We start from the raw sequence: 24,421 nt of genomic DNA, 5'->3' as shown, positions 1-24,421 counted from the left end.
GTACAGTCAATCAAGGAACAGAGTTTTTATGAAATTATGTAATCCTGTATGGTCCGTCGGAGAAGGCAATTATAGGGTAAGTTTCGTAATATTGCGGCAAATTTCAAAGAACTTATACGGCGGATTATGAGTGTCTAATTGTTTATTTAGCATATTGTGATGTTTAATGTCTCCCTGGACCTAAAATTGGAAATACAATCCAGAATTAAATATCTTAACATCGTCATGTGACGGGATCCATTTAGGACGCAGCCACTAGAACTCTATTTTGAGAAACTATATTGAACGTTAATTATTTCTTCTCGCAGCTTTATAAATGTTGAACAATCAATACGACGACGTAATTGGGAGGAAGGGTATTGTTGATTGAAATCTCTCTTGCATAATTGCTTTATTATCCCTGCTAATGAGGACAGACAGGACAGACAGGATCCTTGCTAATAAGGACGGACTCAAACAACCTATCAACTGTACACCATAATATGTTCACCAGTGATCACCTGCAAATGGTGGATCAACAGACTCTTTCCATTATCATTAACTGGTAATATTTGGAGTCACCTTGTCGTTGCACTAGACAGCTGTAGACAGCATTTCCTTGTTGGAAGATGAAAAATACTAAGACCAGACGTTTCGGAAAAGGATTGAGCTGCTTCATGAACACAGAGTGGGATATTTTCAATGTTATTATATTGTTATTAGACAATGAACTGGGGCAGGAGCATTTTATCTGATTTTAGATTTTATATCGTTAATCGGAGATTCGTTATTAGTAATGACCATGAAAAAAGCGCGAGAACTACACACCGATTTAATCGTTGTCATATATACATTGCCACATGTGGAAGCTAATGTGACAGCCGGCTATATTAAATTTCCCAACCAACCGAAGAAAATATTTTCGGGATAATGTTGCAGATTCATAATCACTCAAATGTGTAAATGTACGGATAGGACATGGAAAATCAAATATAAAATTCGCGAAATAATGTTAAAAATTTTGAATGATGCAAAAATGTAATATGTATGCTTCCTCAATTGAATGTGATGAGTGTATAGTTGAAGGTGATGGTTGTCTAACTGAAGGTGATGGTTGTCTAACTGAAGGTGATGGTTGTCTAACTGAAGGTGATGGTTGTCTAACTGAAGTTGATGGTTGTCTAACTGAAGGTGATGGTTGTCCAACTGAAGGTGATGGTTGTCTAACTGAAGGTGATGGTTGTCTAACTGAAGGTGATGGTTGTCTAACTGAAGGTGATGGTTGTCTAACTGAAGGTGATAATTGTCTAACTGAATGTGAGGGTTGTCTAACTGAAGGTGATGGTTGTCCAACTGAAGGTGATGGTTGTCTAACTGAAGGTGATGGTTGTCTAACTGAAGGTGATGGTTGTCTAACTGAATGTGATGGTTGTCTAACTGAAGGTGATGGTTGTCTAACTGAAGGTGATAGTTGTCTAACTGAAGGTGATGGTTGTCTAACTGAAGGTGATGGTTGTCTAATTGAAGTTGATGGTTGTCTAACTGAAGGTGATGGTTGTCTAACTGAAGGTGAGGGTTGTCTAACTGAATGTGAGGGTTGTCTAACTGAAGGTGAGGGTTGTCTAACTGAAGGTGATGGTTGTCTAACTGAAGGTGATGGTTGTCTAACTGAATGTGAGGGTTGTCTAATTGAAGGTGATGGTTGTCTAACTGAAGGTGATGGTTGTCTAACTGAAGCTGAGGGTTGTCTAACTGAAGGTGATGGTTGTCTAACTGAATGTGAGGGTTGTCTAACTGAAGTTGATGGTTGTCTAACTGAAGGTGATGGTTGTCTAACTGAAGGTGATGTTTGTCTAACTGAAGGTGATGGTTGTCTAACTGAAGGTGATGGTTTTCTAACTGAAGGCGATTGTTGTCTAACTGAAGGTGATGGTTGTCTAACTGAAGGTGATGGTTGTCTAACTGAAGGTGATGGTTGTCTAACTGAAGGTGATGGTTGTCTAACTGAAGGTGATGGTTGTCTAACTGAAGGTGATGGTTGTCTAACTGAAGGTGATGGTTGTCTAACTGAAGGTGATGGTTGTCTAACTGAAGGTGATGGTTGTCTAACAGAAGGTGATGGTTGTCTAACTGAAGGTGATGGTTGTCTAACTGAAGGTGATGGTTGTCTAACTGAATGTGAGGGTTGTCTAACTGAAGGTGATGGTTGTCTAACTGAAGGTGATGGTTGTCTAACTGAAGGTGATGGTAGTCTAACTGAAGGTGATGGTTGTCTAACTGAAGGTGATGGTTGTCTAACTGAAGGTGATGGTTGTCTAACTGAAGGTGATGGTTGCCTAATTGAAGGTGATGGTTGTCTAACTGAAGGTGATGGTTGTCTAACTGAAGGTGATGGTTGTCTAACTGAAGGTGATGGTTGTCTAACTGAAGGTGATGGTTGTCTAACTGAAGGTGATGGTTGTCTAACTGAAGGTGATGGTTGTCTAACTGAAGGTGATGTTGTCTAACTGAAGGTGATGGTTGTCTAACTGAATGTGATGGTTGTCTAACTGAAGGTGATGGTTGTCTAACTGAAGGTGATAGTTGTCTAACTGAAGGTGAGGGTTGTCTAACTGAATGTGATGGTTGTCTAACTGAAGGTGATGGTTGTCTAACTGAAGGTGATAGTTGTCTAACTGAAGGTGAGGGTTGTCTAACTGAAGGTGATGGTTGTCTAACTGAAGGTGATGGTTGTCTAACTGATAGTGGAGGTTGTCTTACTGAAGGTGATGGTTGTCTAACTGAAAGTGATGGTTGTCTAACTGAAGGTGATGGTTATCTAACTGAAGGTGATGGTTGTCTAACTGAAGGTGATGGTTGTCTAACTGAAGGTGATGGTTGTCTAACTGAAGGTGATGGTTGTCTAACTGAAGGTGATGGTTGTCTAACTGAATGTGAGGGTTGTCTAACTGAAGGTGAGGGTTGTCTTACTGAAGGTGATGGTTGTCTAACTGAAGGTGATGGTTGTCTAACTGGAGGTGATGGTTGTCTAACTGAAGGTGATGGTTGTCTAACTGAAGGTGAGGGTTGTCTAACTGAAAGTGATGGTTGTCTACTGAATGTGATGGTTGTCTAACTGAAAGTGATAGTTGTCTAACTGAAGGTGAGGGTTGTCTAACTGAATGTGAGGGTTGTCTAACTGAATGTGAGGGTTGTCTAACTGGAGGTGATGGTTGTCTAACTGAAAGTGATAGTTGTCTAACTGAAGGTGAGGGTTGTCTAACTGAAGGTGAGGGTTTTCTAACTGAAGGTGATGGTTGTCTAACTGAAGGTGATGGTTGTCTAACTAAAGGTGATGGTTGTCTAACTGAAGGTGAGGGTTGTCTAACTGAAGGTGATGGTTGTCTAACTGAATGTGAGGGTTGTCTAACTGAAGGTGTATGTTGTCTAACTGAAGGTGATGGTTGTCTAACTGAATGTGATGGTTGTCTAACTGAAGGTAATAGTTGTCCAACTGGAGGGTGATGGTTGTCTAACTGAAGGTGATAGTTGTCTAACTGAAGGTGATGGTTGTCTAACTGAAGGTGATAGGTGTCCAACTGAAGGTGATGGTTGTCTAACTGAAGGTGATGTTGTCTAACTGAATGTGATAGTTGTCTAACTGAAGGTGATGGTTGTCTAACTGAAGGTGATGGTTGTCTAACTGAAGGTGATGGTAGTCCAACAGAAGGTGATGGTTGTCTAACTGAAGGTGAGGGTTGTCTAACTGAAAGTGATGGTTGTCTAACTGAAAGTGATGGTTGTCTAACTGAATGTGATGGTTGTCTAACTGAAAGTGATAGTTGTCTAACTGAAGGTGAGGGTTGTCTAACTGAATGTGATGGTTGTCTAACTGAAGGTGATGGTTGTCTAACTGAAGGTGATGGTTGTCTAACTGAAGGTGATGGTTTTCTAATTGAATGCGATTGTTGTCTAACTGAAGGTGATGGTTGTCTAACTGAAGGTGATGGTTGTCTAACTGAAGGTGATGGTTGTCTAACTGAAGGTGATGGTTGTCTAACTGAAGGTGATGGTTGTCTAACTGAAGGTGATGGTTGTCTAACTGAAGGTGATGGTGTCTAACTGAAGGTGATGGTTGTCTAACTGAAGGTGATGGTTGTCTAACTGAAGGTGATGGTTGTCTAACTGAAGGTGATGGTTGTCTAACTGAATGTGAGGGTTGTCTAACTGAAGGTGATGGTTGTCTAACTGAAGGTGATGGTTGTCTAACTGAAGGTGATGGTTGTCTAACTGAAGGTGATGGTTGTCTAACTGAAGGTGATGGTTGTCTAACTGAAGGTGATGGTTGTCTAACTGAAGGTGATGGTTGTCTAACTGAAGGTGATGGTTGTCTAACTGAAGGTGATGGTTGTCTAACTGAAGGTGATGGTTGTCTAACTGAAGGTGATGGTTGTCTAACTGAAGGTGATGGTTGTCTAACTGAAGGTGATGGTTGTCTAACTGAAGGTGATGGTTGTCTAACTGAAGGTGATGGTTGTCTAACTGAAGGTGATTGTTGTCTAACTGAAGGTGATGGTTGTCTAACTGAAGGTGATGGTTGTCTAACTGAAGGTGATGGTTGTCTAACTGAAGTGATGGTTGTCTAACTGAAGGTGATGGTTGTCTAACTGAAGGTGATGGTTTGTCTAACTGAAGGTGATGGTTGTCTAACTGAAGGTGATGGTTGTCTAACTGAAGGTGATGGTTGTCTAACTGAAGGTGAGGGTTGTCTAACTGAAGGTGATGGTTGTCTAACTGAAGGTGATGGTTGTCTAACTGAAGGTGAGGTTGTCTAACTGAAGGTGATGGTTGTCTAACTGAAAGTGATGGTTGTCTAACTGAAGGTGATGGTTGTCTAACTGAAGGTGATGGTTGTCTAACTGAAGGTGATGGTTGTCTAACTGAAGGTGATGGTTGTCTAACTGAAGGTGATGGTTGTCTAACTGAAGGTGATGGTTGTCTAACTGAATGTGAGGGTTGTCTAACTGAAGGTGAGGGTTGTCTAACTGAAGGTGATGGTTGTCTAACTGAAGGTGATGGTTGTCTAACTGGAGGTGATGGTTGTCTAACTGAAGGTGATGGTTGTCTAACTGAAGGTGAGGGTTGTCTAACTGAAGGTGATGGTTGTCTAACTGAATGTGATGGTTGTCTAACTGAAAGTGATGGTTGTCTAACTGAAGGTGAGGGTTGTCTAACTGAATGTGAGGGTTGTCTAACTGAATGTGAGGGTTGTCTAACTGAAGGTGATGGTTGTCTAACTGAAGTGATAGTTGTTTAACTGAAGGTGAGGGTTGTCTAACTGAAGGTGAGGGTTGTCTAACTGAAGGTGATGGTTGTCTAACTGAAGGTGATGGTTGTCTAACTAAAGGTAATGGTTGTCTAACTGAAGGTGAGGGTTGTCTAACTGAAGGTGATGGTTGTCTAACTGAATGTGAGGGTTGTCTAACTGAAGGTGATGGTTGTCTAACTGAAGGTGATGGTTGTCTAACTGAATGTGATGGTTGTCTAACTGAAGGTAATAGTCGTCCAACTGGAGGTGATGGTTGTCTAACTGAAGGTGATAGTTGTCTAACTGAAGGTGATGGTTGTCTAACTGAAGGTGATAGGTGTCCAACTGAAGGTGATGGTTGTCTAACTGAAGGTGATGTTGTCTAACTGAATGTGATAGTTGTCTAACTGAAGGTGATGGTTGTCTAACTGAAGGTGATGGTTGTCTAACTGAAGGTGATGGTAGTCCAACAGAAGGTGATGGTTGTCTAACTGAAGGTGAGGGTTGTCTAACTGAAAGTGATGGTTGTCTAACTGAAAGTGATGGTTGTCTAACTGAATGTGATGGTTGTCTAACTGAAAGTGATAGTTGTCTAACTGAAGGTGAGGGTTGTCTAACTGAATGTGAGGGTTGTCTAACTGAATGTGAGGGTTGTCTAACTGGAGGTGATGGTTGTCTAACTGAAAGTGATAGTTGTCTAACTGAAGGTGATGGTTGTCTAACTGAAGGTGATGGTTGTCTAACTAAAGGTGATGGTTGTCTAACTGAAGGTGAGGGTTGTCTAACTGAAAGTGATAGTTGTCTAACTGAATGTGAGGGTTGTCTAACTGAAGGTGATGGTTGTCTAACTGAAGGTGATGGTTGTCTAACTGAATGTGATGGTTGTCTACTGAAGGTAATAGTTGTCCAACTGGAGGTGATGGTTGTCTAACTGAAGGTGATAGTTGTCTAACTGAAGGTGATGGTTGTCTAACTGAAGGTGATAGGTGTCCAACTGAAGGTGATGGTTGTCTAACTGAAGGTGATGTTGTCTAACTGAATGTGATAGTTGTCTAACTGAAGGTGATGGTTGTCTAACTGAAGGTGATGGTTGTCTAACTGAAGGTGATGGTAGTCCAACAGAAGGTAATTGTTGTCTAACTGAAGGTGATGGTTGTCTAACTGAAGGTGATGGTTGTCTAACTGAAGTTGATGGTTGTCTAACTGAAGGTGATGGTTGTCTAACTGAATGTGAGGGTTGTCTAACTGAAGTTGATGGTTGTCTAACTGAAGGTGATGGTTGTCTAACTGAAGGTGATAGTTGTATAACTGAAGGTGATAGGTGTCCAACTGAAGGTGATGGTTGTCTAACTGAAGGTGATGGTTGTCTAACTGAAGGTGATAGGTGTCCAACTGAAGGTGATGGTTGTCTAACTGAAGGTGATGGTAGTCCAACAGAAGGTGATGGTTGTCTAACTGAAGGTGATGGTTGTCCAACAGAATGTGATGGTTGTCTAACTGAAGGTGATGGTTGTCTAACTGAAGGTGATGGTTGTCTAACTGAATGTGAGGGTTGTCTAACTGAAGTTGATGGTTGTCTAACTGAAGGTGATGGTTGTCTAACTGAAGGTGATAGTTGTTTAACTGAAGGTGATAGGTGTCCAACTGAAGGTGATGGTTGTCTAACTGAAGGTGATGTTGTCTAATGAATGTGATAGTTGTCTAACTGAAGGTGATGGTTGTCTAACTGAAGGTGATGGTTGTCTAACAGAAGGTGATGGTAGTCCAACAGAAGGTGATTGTTGTCTAACTGAAGGTGATGGTTGTCTAACTGAAGGTGATGGTTGTCTAACTGAAGTTGATGGTTGTCTAACTGAAGGTGATGGTTGTCTAACTGAAGGTGATGGTAGTCAACAGAAGGTGATGGTTGTCTAACTGAAGGTGATGGTTGTCCAACAGAAGGTGATGGTTGTCTAACTGGAGGTGATGGTTGTCTAACTGAAGGTGATGGTTGTCTAACTGAAGGTGAGGGTTGTCTAACTGAAAGTGATGGTTGTCTAACTGAATGTGATGGTTGTCTAACTGAAAGTGATAGTTGATAACTGAAGGTGAGGGGTTGTCTAACTGAATGTGAGGGTTGTCTAAACTGAATGTGAGGTTGTCTAACTGGAGGTGATGGTTGTCTAACTGAAAGTGATAGTTGTCTAACTGAAGGTGATGGTTGTCTAACTGAAGGTGATGGTTGTCTAACTAAAGGTGATGGTTGTCTAAGTGAAGGTGAGGGTTGTCTAACTGAAGGTGATGGTTGTCTAACTGAATGTGAGGGTTGTCTAACTGAAGGTGATGGTTGTCTAACTGAAGGTGATGGTTGTCTAACTGAATGTGATGGTTGTCTAACTGAAGGTAATAGTTGTCCAACTGGAGGTGATGGTTGTCTAACTGAAGGTGATAGTTGTCTAACTGAAGGTGATGGTTCTCTAACTGAAGGTGATAGGTGTCCAACTTGAAGGTGATGGTTGTCTAACTGAAGGTGATGTTGTCTAACTGAATGTGATAGTTGTCTAACTGAAGGTGATGGTTGTCTAACTGAAGGTGATGGTTGTCTAACTGAAGGTGATGGTATTCCAACAGAAGGTGATTGTTGTCTAACTGAAGGTGATGGTTGTCTAACTGAAGGTGATGGTTGTCTAACTGAAGTTGATGGTTGTCTAACTGAAGGTGATGGTTGTCTAACTGAAGGTGATGGTAGTCCAACAGAAGGTGATGGTTGTCTAACTGAAAGTGATAGTTGTCTAACTGAAGGTGAGGGTTGTCTAACTGAATGTGAGGGTTGTCTAACTGAATGTGAGGGTTGTCTAACTGGAGGTGCTGGTTGTCTAACTGAAAGTGATAGTTGTCTAACTGAAGGTGATGGTTGTCTAACTGAAGGTGATGGTTGTCTAACTAAAGGTGATGGTTGTTTAACTGAAGGTGAGGGTTGTCTAAATGAAGATGATGGTTGTCTAACTGAATGTGAGGGTTGTTTAACTGAAGGTGATGGTTGTCTAACTGAAGGTGATGGTTGTCTAACTGAATGTGATGGTTGTCTAACTGAAGGTAATAGTTGTCCAACTGGAGGTGATGGTTGTCTAACTGAAGGTGATAGTTGTCTAACTGAAGGTGATGGTTGTCTAACTGAAGGTGATAGGTGTCCAACTGAAGGTGATGGTTGTCTAACTGAAGGTGATGTTGTCTAACTGAATGTGATAGTTGTCTAACTGAAGGTGATGGTTGTCTAACTGAAGGTGATGGTTGTCTAACTGAAGGTGATGGTAGTCCAACAGAAGGTGATTGTTGTCTAACTGAAGGTGATGGTTGTCTAACTGAAGGTGACGGTTGTCTAACTGAAGTTGATGGTTGTCTAACTGAAGGTGATGGTTGTCTAACTGAAGGTGATGGTAGTCCAACAGAAGGTGATGGTTGTCTAACTGAAGGTGATGGTTGTCCAACAGAATGTGATGGTTGTCTAACTGAAGGTGATGGTTGTCTAACTGAAGGTGATGGTTGTCTAACTGAATGTGAGGGTTGTCTAACTGAAGTTGATGGTTGTCTAACTGAAAGTGATGGTTGTCTAACTGAAGGTGATAGTTGTCTAACTGAAGGTGATAGGTGTCCAACTGAAGGTGATGGTTGTCTAACTGAAGGTGATGGTTGTCTAACTGAAGTTGATGGTTGTCTAACTGAAGGTGATGGTTGTCTAACTGAAGGTGATGGTAGTCCAACAGAAGGTGATGGTTGTCTAACTGAAGGTGATGGTTGTCCAACAGAATGTGATGGTTGTCTAACTGAAGGTGATGGTTATCTAACTGAAGGTGATGGTTGTCTAACTGAATGTGAGGGTTGTCTAACTGAAGTTGATGGTTGTCTAACTGAAGGTGATGGTTGTCTAACTGAAGGTGATAGTTGTTTAACTGAAGGTGATAGGTGTCCAACTGAAGGTGATGGTTGTCTAACTGAAGGTGATGGTTGTCTAACTGAAGGTGATGGTTGTCTAACTGAAGGTGATGGTAGTCCAACAGAAGGTGATTGTTGTCTAACTGAAGGTGATGGTTGTCTAACTGAAGGTGATGGTTGTCTAACTGAAGTTGATGGTTGTCTAACTGAAGGTGATGGTTGTCTAACTGAAGGTGATGGTAGTCCAACAAAAGGTGATGGTTGTCTAACTGAAGGTGATGGTTGTCCAACAGAAGGTGATGGTTGTCTAACTGGAGGTGATGGTTGTCTAACTGAAGGTGATGGTTGTCTAACTGAAGGTGAGGGTTGTCTAACTGAAAGTGATGGTTGTCTAACTGAATGTGATGGTTGTCTAACTGAAAGTGATAGTTGTCTAACTGAAGGTGAGGGTTGTCTAACTGAATGTGAGGGTTGTCTAACTGAATGTGAGGGTTGTCTAACTGGAGGTTATGGTTGTCTAACTGAAAGTGATAGTTGTCTAACTGAAGGTGATGGTTGTCTAACTGAAGGTGATGGTTGTCTAACTAAAGGTGATGGTTGTCTAACTGAAGATGAGGGTTGTCTAACTGAAGGTGATGGTTGTCTAACTCAATGTGAGGGTTGTCTAACTGAAGGTGATGGTTGTCTAACTGAAGGTGATGGTTGTCTAACTGAATGTGATGGTTGTCCAACTGAAGGTAATAGTTGTCCAACTGGAGGTGATGGTTGTCTAACTGAAGGTGATAGTTGTCTAACTGAAGGTGATGTTGTCTAACTGAATGTGATAGTTGTCTAACTGAAGGTGATGGTTGTCTAACTGAAGGTGATGGTTGTCTAACTGAAGGTGATGGTATTCCAACAGAAGGTGATTGTTGTCTAACTGAAGGTGATGGTTGTCTAACTGAAGGTGATGGTTGTCTAACTGAAGTTGATGGTTGTCTAACTGAAGGTGATGGTTGTCTAACTGAAGGTGATGGTAGTCCAACAGAAGGTGATGGTTGTCTAACTGAAGGTGATGGTTGTCCAACAGAATGTGATGGTTGTCTAACTGAAGGTGATGGTTGTCTAACTGAAGGTGATGGTTGTCTAACTGAAGGTGATGGTTGTCTAACTGAATGTGAGGGTTGTCTAACTGAAGTTGATGGTTGTCTAACTGAAGGTGATGGTTGTCTAACTGAAGGTGATAGTTGTCTAACTGAAGGTGATGGTTGTCTAACTGAAGGTGATGGTTGTCTAACTGAATGTGAGGGTTGTCTAACTGAAAGTGATGGTTTTTTAACTAAAGGTGATGGTTGTCTAACTGAATGGGAGGGTTGTCTAACTGAAGGTGATGGTTGTCTAACTGAAAGTGATGGTTGTCTAACTGAAGGTGATGGTTGTCTAACTGAAAGTGATGGTTGTCTAACTGAAGGTGAGGGTTGTCTAACTGAAGGTGATGGTTGTCTAACTGAAGGTGATGGTTGTCTAACTGAAGGTGATGGTTGTCCAACTGAAGGTGATGGTTGTCCAACTGAAGGTGATGGTTGTCTAACTGAAGGCGATTGTTGTCTAACTGAAGTCGATGGTTGTCTAACTGAAGGTGATGGTTGTCTAACTAAAGGTGATTGTTGTCTAACTGAAGGTGATGGTTGTCTAACTGAAGGTGATGGTTGTCTAACTGAAGGTGATGGTTGTCTAACTGAAGGTGATGGTTGTCCAACTGAAGGTGATGGTTGTCCAACTGAAGGTGATGGTTGTCTAACTGAAGGCGATTGTTGTCTAACTGAAGTTGATGGTTGTCTAACTGAAGGTGATGGTTGTCTAACTAAAGGTGATGGTTGTCTAACTGAAGGTGATGGTTGTCTAACTGAAGGTGATGGTTGTCTAACTGAAGGTGATGGTTGTCTAACTGAAGGTGATGGTTGTCTAACTGAAGGTGAGGGTTGTCTAACTGAAGGTGATGGTTGTCTAACTGAAGGTGATGGTTGTCTAACTGAAGTTGATGGTTGTCCAACTGAAGGTGATGGTTGTCCAACTGAAGGTGATGGTTGCCCAACTGAAGGTGATGGTTGTCTAACTGAAGGCGATTGTTGTCTAACTGAAGGTGATGGTTGTCTAACTGAAGGTGATGGTTGTCTAACTGAAGGTGATGGTTGTCTAACTGAAGGTGATGTTGTCTAACTGAAGGTGATGGTTGTCCAACTGAAGGTGATGGTTGTCTAACTGAAGGTGATGGTTGTCTAACTGAAGGTGATGGTTGTCTAACTGAAAGTGATGGTTGTCTAACTGAAAGTGATGGTTGTCTAACTGAAGGTGAGGGTTGTCTAACTGAAGGTGATGGTTGTCTAACTGAAGGTGAGGGTTGTCTAACTGAAGGTGATGGTTGTCTAACTGAAGGTGATGGTTGTCTAACTGAAGGTGATGGTTGTCTAACTGAAGGTGATGGTTGTCTAACTGAATGTGAGGGTTGTCTAACTGAATGCGAGGGTTTTCTAACTGAAGGTGATGGTTGTCTAACTGAAGGTGATGGTTGTCTAACTGAAGGTGATGGTTGTCTAACTGAATGTGAGGGTTGTCTAACTGAATGTGAGTGTTGTCTAACTGAATGTGAGGGTTGTCTAACTGAAGGTGATGGTTGTCTAACTGAAGGTGATGGTTGTCTAACTGAAGGTGATGGTTGTCTAACTGAAGGTGATGGTTGTCTAACTGAAGGTGATGGTTGTCTAACTGAATGTGAGGGTTGTCTAACTGAATGTGAGGGTTTTCTAACTGAAGGTGATGGTTGTCTAACTGAAGGTGATGGTTGTCTAACTGAAGGTGATGGTTGTCTAACTGAATGTGAGGGTTGTCTAACTGAATGTGAGGGTTGTCTAACTGAAGGTGATGGTTGTCTAACTGATGTTGATGGTTGTCTAACTGAAAGTGATGGTTGTCTAACTGAAGGTGATGGTTGTCTAACTGAAAGTGATGGTTGTTTAACTGAAGGTGAGGGTTGTCTAACTGAAGGTGATGGTTGTCTAACTGAAGGTGATGGTTGTCTAACTGAAGGTGATGGTTGTCCAACTGAAGGTGATGGTTGTCCAACTGAAGGTGATGGTTGTCTAAGTGAAGGCGATTGTTGTCTAACTGAAGTTGATGGTTGTCTAACTGAAGGTGATGGTTGTCTAACTAAAGGTGATGGTTGTCTAACTGAAGGTGATGGTTGTCTAACTGAAGGTGATGGTTGTCTAACTGAAGGTGAGGGTTGTCTAACTGAAGGTGATGGTTGTCTAACTGAAGGTGATGGTTGTCTAACTGAAGGTGATGGTTGTCTAACTGAAGGTGATGGTTGTCTAACTGAAGGTGATGTTGTCTAACTGAAGGTGATGTTGTCTACCTGAAGGTGAGTGTTGTCTAACTGAATGTGAGGGTTGTCTAACTGAAGGTGATGGTTGTCTAACTGAAGTTGATGGTTGTATAACTGAAGGTGATGGTTGTCTAACATAATTGCTGAACACTTGAGCTACAGTCTACATTGGACTGATTACGATGTGCAGGCAGCTAGACAGACCACCGTTAGCAGACCACCGTTAGCAGACACTGTTAGCTTACACTCGTCTTCTATGTGGCTCCCATTATCAAGCCTTTCAAATCTATGGTAGTCTTTTTACCAGATGTGAAGTTATCTCGTGTGTTTTATATAAATATTGCACTTGTGGCGCTGTATTATCACAAAGACTTAGAAACTATAACATCAGGATCAAACAAGCTTGCACTGATCATTTTTTCTAATCAGCAATGAGGTGGAAATGACAATCGTACTACAGTCAATGCCATCCATCATGGTCTCTGTTGATCATGGTCTCTATTGATCATGGTCTCTGTTGAACATGATATCTGTTGATCATGGTCTCTGTTGATCATGGTCTCTGTTGATCATGGTCTCTGTTGATCATGGTCTCTGTTGATCATGGTCTCTGTTGATCATGTACAGTGAGCTGCACAGATCAGTCTACTTGAACAACTATCTTTCTATTAATTTTATTATTCAGTACCATGTTGTTGTAGTGCTATTAGCTAGCCACAATAAGGCTAACCAGAATCCTACTAACAACCTCGCTATCTCACCATTACAATCTGCTACACATCCATAATGCATGACCCGATGTTGACTGTTGTATCGTGTATTATAACGCAGTCCCATTTGTCCCAATTACGGTTCTTTTGTCACACCCCAGTCCCCTGCAGGGTCCGTCCCACCTGGTTGGACTATCATTCACCCTGCCCAGTGTAGCTCCTTTATAATACCTACCTTTGCTATAAACAAGTCTGACGTATCATAAAGACTTGGAGCGGGGTATAATCAGACGAGGGGGAGAGGGAGGAGACAAACTCTTGTGATCCTGTATGCACCGTAACATGCAGCTTATCTGCTTCAAGTAACCAACCGTTTTGTGTCCTGGTACTGTTATTGGTGCTTTTGTGTGATAATGTAACTATGATCTTGCTTTCACGGAGGATACCGCCTAGTTTGTGGTCGTGGTCTCGTATAAGATTTTGTAACACGCTGCTATGATATTTTATTGTGTGCGGGTTTATTGGCCTGGTATCTAACAAAAGCGAGGGGTTTAGCGAGAGAAGTGGAGACTAAGCTAATACAATGGACCTGGGTAATCAGTGATATGACAGTAATCATATGAGGACCACTCTCTCTCTCTCTCTCTTGCAGGGGACTAGTCTCTACATGGTCAGCCCCGGCCCCGACTGCTGCATATATCATTAATATATGATTGTTTGCAGATGCTTGTAGGTAGCCGATCTTTATGTTTAGGTCCGCTATTATAGCTGTGGTTTGTTTCCTAATTTGATGCGTTCTGGCGGCCTCAGTCTCGGAGTTGAAGTACTCCATCCATAGTCTTACGCTTCGTAGTATGCTGGCAGTTTTGGTTAAATATGTTAATTGCAGTGTAATGTTTGGATATGCTCTCGTACACATTTGAAACATGAGTCTGAGGAAATTGCTCGAAAAATTCCAGACATTATTGTTATTATGTTATTATTAACATTAACATTAACGAATGTAGACAATCTGGTGACGTATGAGAAGGCAGAATAACAACTGTTTCATTGCCTTCTGCTGAATTATCCCTCTTCTAAATTTACCTCTTTCAAATTTATGTCTGTATGATTTAAATACAATTTTCTCTATTTAGCTCAGAGTTTGCTGGCCAATTGGTCAGAATCTTCCAGTGCATCTGTACGTGACTTTAAGACGGGAGGCTGATCGCAACTACCAGCTCTAACAAAGGTAAGGTCAACGTTTATTTCGCTTGCTAACACTTTAACAGAAACTAATTGTTATCCGTTTATAGGTGTTTACAAGTGCAGTAATCAACCACAGATAAAATCATTTTTATTATCAAAAACTTGTAATTGCTTTGTGCGAGGCCATGGTTATTTTTTCGCTTTCTCGTGATACAAATACTTAAATAGTAAATATATTATATAATAGAAAATACAGATTTTATTATCAGTACAAAAGAAACATGAATCATGATCAGTTAACCAGTAACCTCGACCCCGTCTCTAAAAGACTGACCCTGCTAACAGAACTCCTCAAGGTACATGAGTCATAACCACCCAACCATGGAGATGTACATAAAGAAGCCACTGAACCCAGTCTCCCTCCTCTCCGTAGCAGTAGAGGCTGGAACAGCTAGTCCCACTTTCTCCCTGCCTGAACTCCGACCCCGATCAGTAATGAGCATGAGGAGTGCAGCAACATCCAGTCCGGCTCCTTCTCTCCCTGAGTCCAGACCTCTGATACCTCTTATAATAGAGCCAGAAGAGGAGGAGGAGAGGAGGAGGAGGATGAGATGCAACCCTTTCTTCCCGCTTCTGATCCCTTGAGTACAGGACAACTTGAGTCTGAGGAAGTAAAGATGGATACCATTGGTTTCAATGTGAGCTTCGTTTGATTGGGAGTTTAATTTCGGTGTGATCGTTTGCAGTTGTGTCATGGTTTTAGTTTTTTTTTTTGTGCATGCCTTTTTATTTCTTTTCTCGCGACCCGTTTCTCTTCAATGATTTTTAACCTGGTTAATGGTTGTATGTAGTAGATATTGCTGTCTTTTGAGTATCGGAATCAAAGGCGGAGTAGGTTATGGTGTTTTCGGTTGATATTTTACTGCAGCTGTGCCCAGAGGCCAGAGCCCTATAGTTTTACGCCTCAGAGTTTTTAATCCACTTACCCTCCAGTTCATGGTCCGAGCATTATTATAAACATTCTTATAAACATACGTCTCACGTGTTTACAAACGATCAGCCCGCTGCTCTTTCGTGGTATGTACATCAACAATCCAGCCTTGCCGGGTTTAAGTGTTTCATAACCATGTTTATTGCAACTTCTAGAGCTCTAGGAGTGCCTCTATACCTGGTAAGTTAGGTAATGAAATTGCTTAGACTCCAGTGTGGTAGTTTGTTTTTGCGGTGAGATATCAATATGATCGGCAGCCGGGCATTTCTGTCATTTTGCAATAGTTGTAGTGCTGAACTCATTTTTGATTAGTCTAAGAACACCTTCTTTCGAATCTCATCAGTAATCGGCTTGACATTGATAAGCAGCTCCTGTCTTCTCAGTTGCATATACGGACTCGTGGTTGAATGTCTACTCATTATTTCTAGACTGGGACCTCACACTTTTATACCCAACCTAAGATCCTCAGCTACTATTATTCTATGGAAGGTTATCATAATATTACAACTCTCCGCCTAAGCCTGCTGCTGCTGAAGCAATATTCATTACACCTGTCAACTCGCAAACTTTGCATTGGTATCAATTAATCAGATATATCCTGTATATTATGTACATGACACATAAGTAAAGAGAGGTCAGGTTAATGTAGTAGATACCTTTGTAAGCGTACAAGTAGCAAGGCACGAGTCTGGCAAAACAGCCGATAAAGATCAAGCTGATATTATCCCAACGAGTTGTGAAATATCCCTGCTGTCTGGTTAAACAACGTGTGTGGAACTAGTACAACTTGTAGTTGTTCCACACGTACAAGACTCTGCAATACCAGTAATCAGTGCTTGGTACTGGGGAGCATATAGTAGGAGTAAGGAGTAAGGAGCCTAACGGGGAGCTGAGGAGAGTATCTTTATCATACTCAGTATTATTAGGTTAACATGTAGTAATGAGTGGAGACACCATCAGAGACCGTGCCTTAACCGTGCCTTAACTGTGCCTTAACCGTGCCTTAACCGTGCCTTAACCGTGTTATGCCACACTACTGAATTGCCGAGATATTATTACTCCTCTCTGTTTAGTCATTACAATGGGTACTATAATAGCCAGGTCACAATGTTACCACCTCTTATGAACGGTTTGTAATACGTTCAGCGTTGTTAAGAGGCTTAAATGTGGACGGGTTTACGGGTTTACAGACGCAGAAGATTTTCAATTAGTGACGTAAACTTAGTGACGTAAACTTAGTGACGTAAACTTAGTGACGTAAACTTAGTGACGTAAACTTAGTGACGTAAACTTCGACCGACTCATAAGTCCCAATAGCTGTTGCTACATCATTAAAACCAAAATGCGAATGTTTATCATTGAATATACGTTTTATGTGAGAGTAAACTTGTAATTTAATAACCTACCAAGACGCGCGCCGAGTTGACGGTTTTGGAATTTATTTGGTAATTTTACGGGGAAAACCGAAAATTATTGACTAACCTCATGACTAATCTCATGATATGACTTAAGGGGAGATACATCAAAAACGTTTTTGCTCCGAACATCGATTTTATTTTATATTATGGTTAAATAGACAAAAAGAATAAGATTGCACACCTTCAAAATTTTTTTTAAATATTCCTTCATCGAGAAAAAATATATTTTTCTTTTTCGAAAATTTTTAAAATTTGGAGAAGTCTGTCACTGTAATACCGATAGTTCGGCCATTTTAAAAGTTTTTTTACTGATTTTTTACTGAACATTACTTACACTCCGTACAAGACAACCCTATAAAGGATTATATAATTGAACAATAAATGACTAAGTTACAGACCGAACAAGGTGAAAAAAGATAAATTGGGATTTTTGCCTACCACCAAAGTTGTACATTTTACCACTAGCCCAGGTCATAAGATATCGCTTCAAAAATTCTTGTGAGTGTAGCTGATGATCATATCCAACTTTTTGGAACCGGATTTCTCTCAATTTTGAGTTTTAAGGTATAAAATGTGGCCTCAAACGACTAAGTAAAATTCATCGTAAAAAAGGGCCAAACATGGCAGATTTAAGGCTTAAAATGCCTATAACTCAAAAAGTATCCGTTTTTTTGAAATAATTTTTACAGGATCGTAATCAGCTTGGTAAGACGAATCTTTTAGTACCAAATTTATAATAGATAAAGACAAAAAAGTTGTAAAAAAATGTGTACAATTTGTACAAAATTTATACAAGGGGGGAGGGACCCTTGTGCTCGAGCTGGAAAATTATTTAAGACAATTTGTCTTCTAAAATCACCTATTTGGTACTAAAAGATTCGTCTTCCCAAGCTGATTACGATTCTGTACAAATTATTTCAAAAAAACTGACACTTTTTGAGTTATAGGCATTTTAAGCCTTAAATCTGCCATGTTTGGCCCTTTTTACGATGAATTTTACTAAGTCGTTTGAGGCCACATTTCATACCTTAAAACTCAAAATTGAGAGAAATCCGGTTCCAAAAAGCTGGATATGATTATCAACTACACTCACAAGAATTTTTGAAGCGATATCTGATGACCTGGGCTAGTGGTAAAATGTACAACTTTGGTGGTAGGCAAAAATCCCAATTTATCTTTTTTCACCTTGTTCGGTCTGTAACTTAGTCATTTATTGTTCAATTATATAATCCTTTATAGGGTTGTCTTGTACGGAGTGTAAGTAATGTTCAGTAAAAAATCAGTAAAAAAACTTTTAAAATGGCCGAACTATCGGTATTACAGTGACAGACTTCTCCAAATTTTAAAAATTTTCGAAAAAGAAAAATATTTTTTTTCTCGATGAGGGAATATTTTTAGAAAATTTTGAAGGTGTGCAATCTTATTATTTTTGTCTATTTAACCATAATATAAAATAAAATCGATGTTTGGAGCAAAAACGTTTTTGGTGTATCTCCCCTTAAGGACTTTATAACCTTTGAACCTTCCAATCTTCAAGTTTGGCTTGGCAACGGTATATGCGGATGCCAAGAAGAAACTGCTCTTTAAATTACTCGCTTTAAAGTATACCCGCCAGTTCATGATCGTTCGTGTTTGTTTGATGTATAGTAATTCAAATTGATATTAAGCTATTAATCAACTATATACAGCAAACACAAGATAATAGGAAATAAATCATAAAATCGAGTGGCCGAGTAGTCTCGACTCACCCATAGCTTCTCCATAAACGTCTATCATGAGCTTTGTACTAGGCTATCCACTCCGATAATCGTTACCGATAATTATCTCCGATAATTCGTTAAAAAAGGTTATCTGTTTATCTAGATAAAACATATTTTTATCGGTATAAAAATTCACTAGAAATTACCGAAAAAACTGCCACAATACCGTAAAATTTTAAAGAAATATTAGTGCTTTTTGCATCCCCAAGTAATCCAAGAAACAGTCCCAAACGTTTTATAGTATGATAGAAGAGGTAGTTTACTTAAATGTGAGCTTAAGAGGTTTATTTACATTTGTATACCTATAATGGAACTGTAGAACTGTAGAACTGTAGAAGTCTAGAGAAAGTTATTGACATTGTTATCTTGAGGCTAGGGTGCTGACTGCTGGCGTTCTACCTTACAACCATTCTGGAGACAGGAACAAGCATGTTACTGTTAACAAGAGTCAAAAATACCGGCAGGGCACTCAATTGAATTCCGTAAGTGTTCTTGGCGTGAAACATTGTCTTCAGGAGAAGGAAATTGTTGCACCAAGTTATCCACAAGATAAGGAAACGGTTCCCTGAATCACTTTAAATGTTTACTGTTTCGAGGAGAATTGGTATTTGTTGCACCACTGTTCTCAGGAGAAGGAAACCGGTGGTCTATTGTTTTGAAGAGAACTAGTGCGTTACTGTTCTCAGGAGAAGGAAACCGGTGGTCTACTGTTTTGAAGAGAACTAGTGCGTTACTGTTCTCAGGAGAAGGAAACCGGTGGTCTACTGTTTTGAAGAGAACTAGTGCGTTACTGTTCTCAGGAGAAGGAAACCGGTGGTCTACTGTTTTGAAGAGAACTAGTGCGTTACTGTTCTCAGGAGAAGGAAACCGGTGGTCTACTGTTTTGAAGAGAACTAGTGCGTTACTGTTCTCAGGAGAAGGAAACCGGTGGTCTACTGTTTTGAAGAGAACTAGTGCGTTACTGTTCTCAGGAGAAGGAAACCGGTGGTCTACTGTTTTGAAGAGAACTAGTGCGTTACTGTTCTCAGGAGAAGGAAACCGGTGGTCTACTGTTTTGAAGAGAACTAGTGCGTTACTGTTCTCAGGAGAAGGAAACCGGTGGTCTACTGTTTTGAAGAGAACTGGTAGTACACTATTGTTCTCAGGAGAAGGAAACCACTGGTCTACTGTTTTGAAGAGAACTAGTGTGTTACTGTTCTCAGGAGAAGGAAACCGGTGGTCTACTGTTTTAAAGAGAACTAGTGTGTTACTGTTCTCAGGAGAAGGAAACCGGTGGTCTACTGTTTTAAAGAGAACTAGTGCGTTACTGTTCTCAGGAGAAGCAAACCGGTGGTCTACTGTTTTGAAGAGAACTGGTAGTACACTACTGTTCTCAGGAGAAGGAAACCACTGGTCTACTGTTTTGAAGAGAACTAGTGCGTTACTGTTCTCAGGAGAAGGAAACCGGTGGTCTACTGTTTTGAAGAAAACTAGTGCGTTACTGTTCTCAGGAGAAGGAAACCGTTGGTCTACTGTTTTGAAGAGAACTGGTACACTACTGTTTTTAGGAGAAAGAAACCGGTGATCTAGTGTTTTGAAGAGAGCTGGTACACTAATGTTCTTAGGAGAAGACAAACCGTTGGTCTACTGTTTTGAAGAGAACTGGTACACTATTGTTCCCCGGAGAAGAAAACTGATGCTCTAATATTTTCAAAAGAAAGGTTAAGTTGTACTTTAGCAAGATTACTGGTAAACAGTAATAAAAGTCGACAATCAGTTTTTGTGAAATTTGGAAAACATTTTGGCTTTGGCCTTCAGCAGAAAAATTATCGGTTTTATCGGTTTTATCTAGATAAAACCTAAATTTTTATCTGTTTATCTAGATAAAAGATTTCATACCGATAATGGATAGCCTACTTTGTACACTAAATCGTTGAAATTACTTAAACTAAATCTTTTATTTACAATCACAATAATATTCTTCGTCATAATGTATTTTAATAATAAATCAAATAATAATATTAAGCTATAAAAAGATAAAACATGTTTTTATCAGTAAGCCTTGTAACTCAGAACATTGAATTATTTGGTGATCTGTATAGTTTACCAAATATGAATACTAATAGTTTACTGATGTTTGCTGAGCATCTATGCAGGAAAGATGTCTGTAGATCAAGATGAAGAAAACAAAAAACAAGTTTAGAAAACTACTTAGGACGTCCGGCATATAAATACTCATATCGATATTCCCTAAAATTTGACACGAATTACCTAAAATTTGACACGAATTACGTGAGTTATCAATAAAGGGTTGCGTGTGGGTAGTTACTTCTGGGCCACCCTGTATTATCTTTGGAACGAATATTTTACGAGTATCACCCGTAAAGAGTAAACCCCTCCCACCTGACTAGCGCTCTTCGCACGGTTACCAACTTTACATGGGTGAAACGTTAGTTCAATTCTACTCAGCCTCAACATTGTTCATTGTCAAGGCAATTACTGAAGCTTTCTCCGGTTGGTGGCCGCCACCCTCTCTTTCCTATACCCGCTCTATCCTCAAATTTATCATTAATTAAAGCACCCAACTTGCTAATTAGCACTGCTGAATTCTCCGGTGAAAGTGTTACCATGACACGTTTAGTAGTGTACCAATTGATAACGTGTTCGTAGTCTGATATATGTTGGCGGATATACGTAACCACGTACATTTATTTCTCCCTGAAACTCTGACATCTGTTGATATCCGAGTTGCTGTATGTACTTTGTTTTATTTGTAAAAAGACCAAAAGAAGTTTTAAGAGAACACCAAAATAAAAGCCACCCGGAGGACTCAAAACTTCCAAAAACACCAACTACCAGTAATAGATGAGTAAGCAGGATCCACTACTGGTGATGGTTGGGGAGGGAGTGATCCTGGAGAAGGACCCCTCGGAGCTGGGTCACTTGGAGATCCTTGCTCAGGCTCAGCTTCTCAAGGCGAGGAGGGTGAGTCATAGCATTAGAGTACAGTGTTTTAGTAGTTATATCTTTATGTATACTTAGATACTTATATACATATGCTTATAGCATTATATCAGTTTTCAAAACATTAGAATTGGATTATGACAGCACTGCATGGCACTATTAAAACAGTACTATATAGCAGAAGTGCTACTGGTTAATCTATGTGTACTTTGCTAGAGACTTTATCATTGATTGTTTGCAGTACAGGCATGACTTTCCTCAGCAAATAGGTACAATGCCGACCGGCTATTATGTCACCGTAACAGCCGGCTAATAGCCGGTTAATAGCCTGCAACTTTGACATTTGTTCATATCCGAGTTGTTGTGTGTACTTTGTTTTATTTGTAAAAAGACCAAAAGAAGAACACCAAAATAACAGCCGGCTATTAGCTGGTTAATAGCAGGTTGGTATTGTTTCCTCTCGCAAAGCAAATACAAATAATTCACATGTGAGTTGTCACAACTATTATAACCTATTATAATTTCATCAGCCATGGACAGGATTGTTGATTAATTCCTTGTGTGTTAACTATTATATGCTAGAAAGTGGCCTGTCAACCTTTGTATTGACAGTAGTGTCATTTCATGCCCTGTTCAGTTTTGGCTATGTACCAAATGCCCTCATACAACAAAACTGCGCCCTGTCCAATGGTTATGGGATTTTTTGTTGGAATACTTTGTTTATATATGTGGTAATATGTAGTAATATATAGTAATATGTAATATGTAGTATGTGCATTATGTAAGCGTCAAGCAGTTAATTTAACTTTCTCATCACAGTAACTTTCGGGTAAAATAATAACTTAAAAGCATGCACTCGTCCAGTTTAAGATAATTATTACTGGTTTTATTTCTACCTCTGTAGCTTTGTGTCCAGTATGTACGGGCATTATACGTGTATTACGGACAAAGCATAGCAGTTATACGTGGTGACCTAGGCTATTAACCGGCCGTTAACAACCCGAGCAACAGTTTACTATACCGTCAGTCGTGAGTGATCGGTTTAGGGTAAGAATATATTCATAATGATTGCGTATTTGTTTGCCGGTTTAGCCGCAACTGCTGTAAGAAGGCAGAACGGTCACTACGAACTATGTATGATGGAAGTATGATATCGACATATTTCGTTTGTTAACTCAAGCTCATATTCTTGATCAGGTTTTAATAAGTTAGTTATATTGATCTGAATATTTTACCGACCTAATTGAGAAAGTTTAGCTCAATAATGATTAGATAAGTAAAAAGATGATGTTATAAAGTCTCATCAAGTTTTAGATAGTTATAGCTTATGTCATTTAGTAGATATATTTCTGAAATTGCCATAACATCAGCGTGTAACGATAATAGTGCAGCGCCAAAATATTAATATTATTTGTAACGAGAATAGGATAGCAATAAAACATTGATATTATGTCACCGTAATCTGGCGACAAATTTAGTTTCATATCATTTGGTTAATTGCTGGTTAAAAGCAGCTACACTGTGGAATGTATTGTCATGTAATAATTTTGGGTTAATGTTCGTACGGGTGCTTAGTGCTAGGGAAGTTTCGCTTAATTTTGTATTTTATATAACCGGGTTTATAATCTTATTTTCGATGATTGTTTTTAGTTTGACGCTCTGATTCCTGAGATGATAATTTTAATAAAGAATTTCCCTGATTGTTGTGCAACAGAAACTTTTATGAATTTGCTAGCTGAGACTGATGTGAGTTTCTGAACAAGTTAAGAATTTAGCCGCTTTGCAAATCTGCCATCACTTTTCATGGAGCACCAAAAATCCGAATCAATCCATTTTCAACACACTCCTGTTTGTTGAATCGTATGAGTTGAACAGTTGAGAACACTTGTTGAAAAGACCTGATTACTTGAATGGATGTGACATGTAAACCTTTTTTGGATAGAAAGGAATGCAGACACAATTTAAATTCAACATTCATTGGCAATTCAACGATTCGCTCAAAAGCAGCAAAATACGATGTTAATTGCAAGTTCTAATCTCATAGTTAACCTGAAAAACAGAAACAAATTATAATGCCGCTCTCTCATTGCTCTCGTGTATGGAGGAAGATACTGAGCGTGAGTAACGGATGCTGAATGGAGCAAGATGGTGCCCACGTGCACAGGTCTCAGACCAATGGTACAGCGATTAGCGTATCACGTGGCAGGAAGAGCGTGATAAGGGTCACGCGCGTGATAAGGGTCACGCGCGGCAGCCAATCAGCGCGCAGTATTCCTCACATGATCCTTATGACTTTATCAGGAGTACCATGATAAGGAGTATGAGATAACGGACATGTGTATCGGATGTTTATTGTTTCATTGTCTTGTTTACAACTTTGATTTGGAGCAGCTTATTTCCATTGAAACGGATGTCTTCTTTTAGCTAGTATACGGGCTCTGTTAATGTTAAACGCGTACACTGGTTTTGTTATTCTTTCACTCGACCTGTCGTTTAGTTTTGTTCATTTCCGAGGTATCATGCATAATGCATATAAGAAGGCTAGGATATCAGCTAGATTGTTCTCTTCTGTATTGTTCTCTTCTGTATTGTTCTCTTCTATATTATCTCTTTTATCTATAAGATCCTTGACTAGACTGTCCGAGTATATGATTCAACTTGATCGACTAGACTAGTCTTGCTGTATATGCAATATCAATATGCATGATGTGAAGATGTAAATCATGGTTTATGCATTGAACAGAGTACAGCAATATTAAAACCATGTCGAATAGCCACTATAGCTGACAGTAACTAGACTGTATAGCCCTGTGATATTTTAACTTACAGTTACAACGTAGCCCAGTATGTGACTTATAGATCGTGACCC

General features: G+C 39.9%; 2 protein-coding genes across 2 annotated transcripts in view; one reads left to right on the top strand and one right to left on the bottom strand.

Annotated features, from left to right (window-relative positions):
* Nucleotides 1-24,421, bottom strand: part of LOC134823189 (polyunsaturated fatty acid 5-lipoxygenase-like) — a 1,185,970-nt gene that overhangs the window by 386,733 nt on the left and 774,816 nt on the right. The gene's annotated exons all lie outside the window — the stretch shown is intronic.
* On the top strand, nt 1,023-13,518 carry LOC134823716 (uncharacterized). The gene is made up of 18 exons (XM_063835249.1): nt 1,023-1,107; nt 1,465-1,737; nt 2,661-2,786; nt 2,871-3,017; nt 3,122-3,247; nt 3,626-3,814; nt 5,282-5,512; nt 5,680-6,120; nt 6,329-6,391; nt 6,581-6,853; nt 6,978-7,145; nt 7,460-7,648; nt 7,817-8,341; nt 8,509-8,697; nt 8,887-9,432; nt 9,622-9,915; nt 10,020-10,208; nt 13,424-13,518. Exons 1-18 carry the CDS (start codon nt 1,023-1,025, stop codon nt 13,516-13,518), a joined length of 4,149 nt encoding a protein of 1,382 aa, XP_063691319.1.

Source organism: Bolinopsis microptera, chromosome 11 (genome assembly GCF_026151205.1).
Source record: "Bolinopsis microptera isolate Bmic1 chromosome 11, MBARI_Bmic_1.0, whole genome shotgun sequence".
NCBI lineage: Eukaryota > Metazoa > Ctenophora > Tentaculata > Lobata > Bolinopsidae > Bolinopsis > Bolinopsis microptera.
Note: the sequence above shows the minus strand (reverse complement) of the source record. Positions and strands in the feature narration are given on the sequence as shown.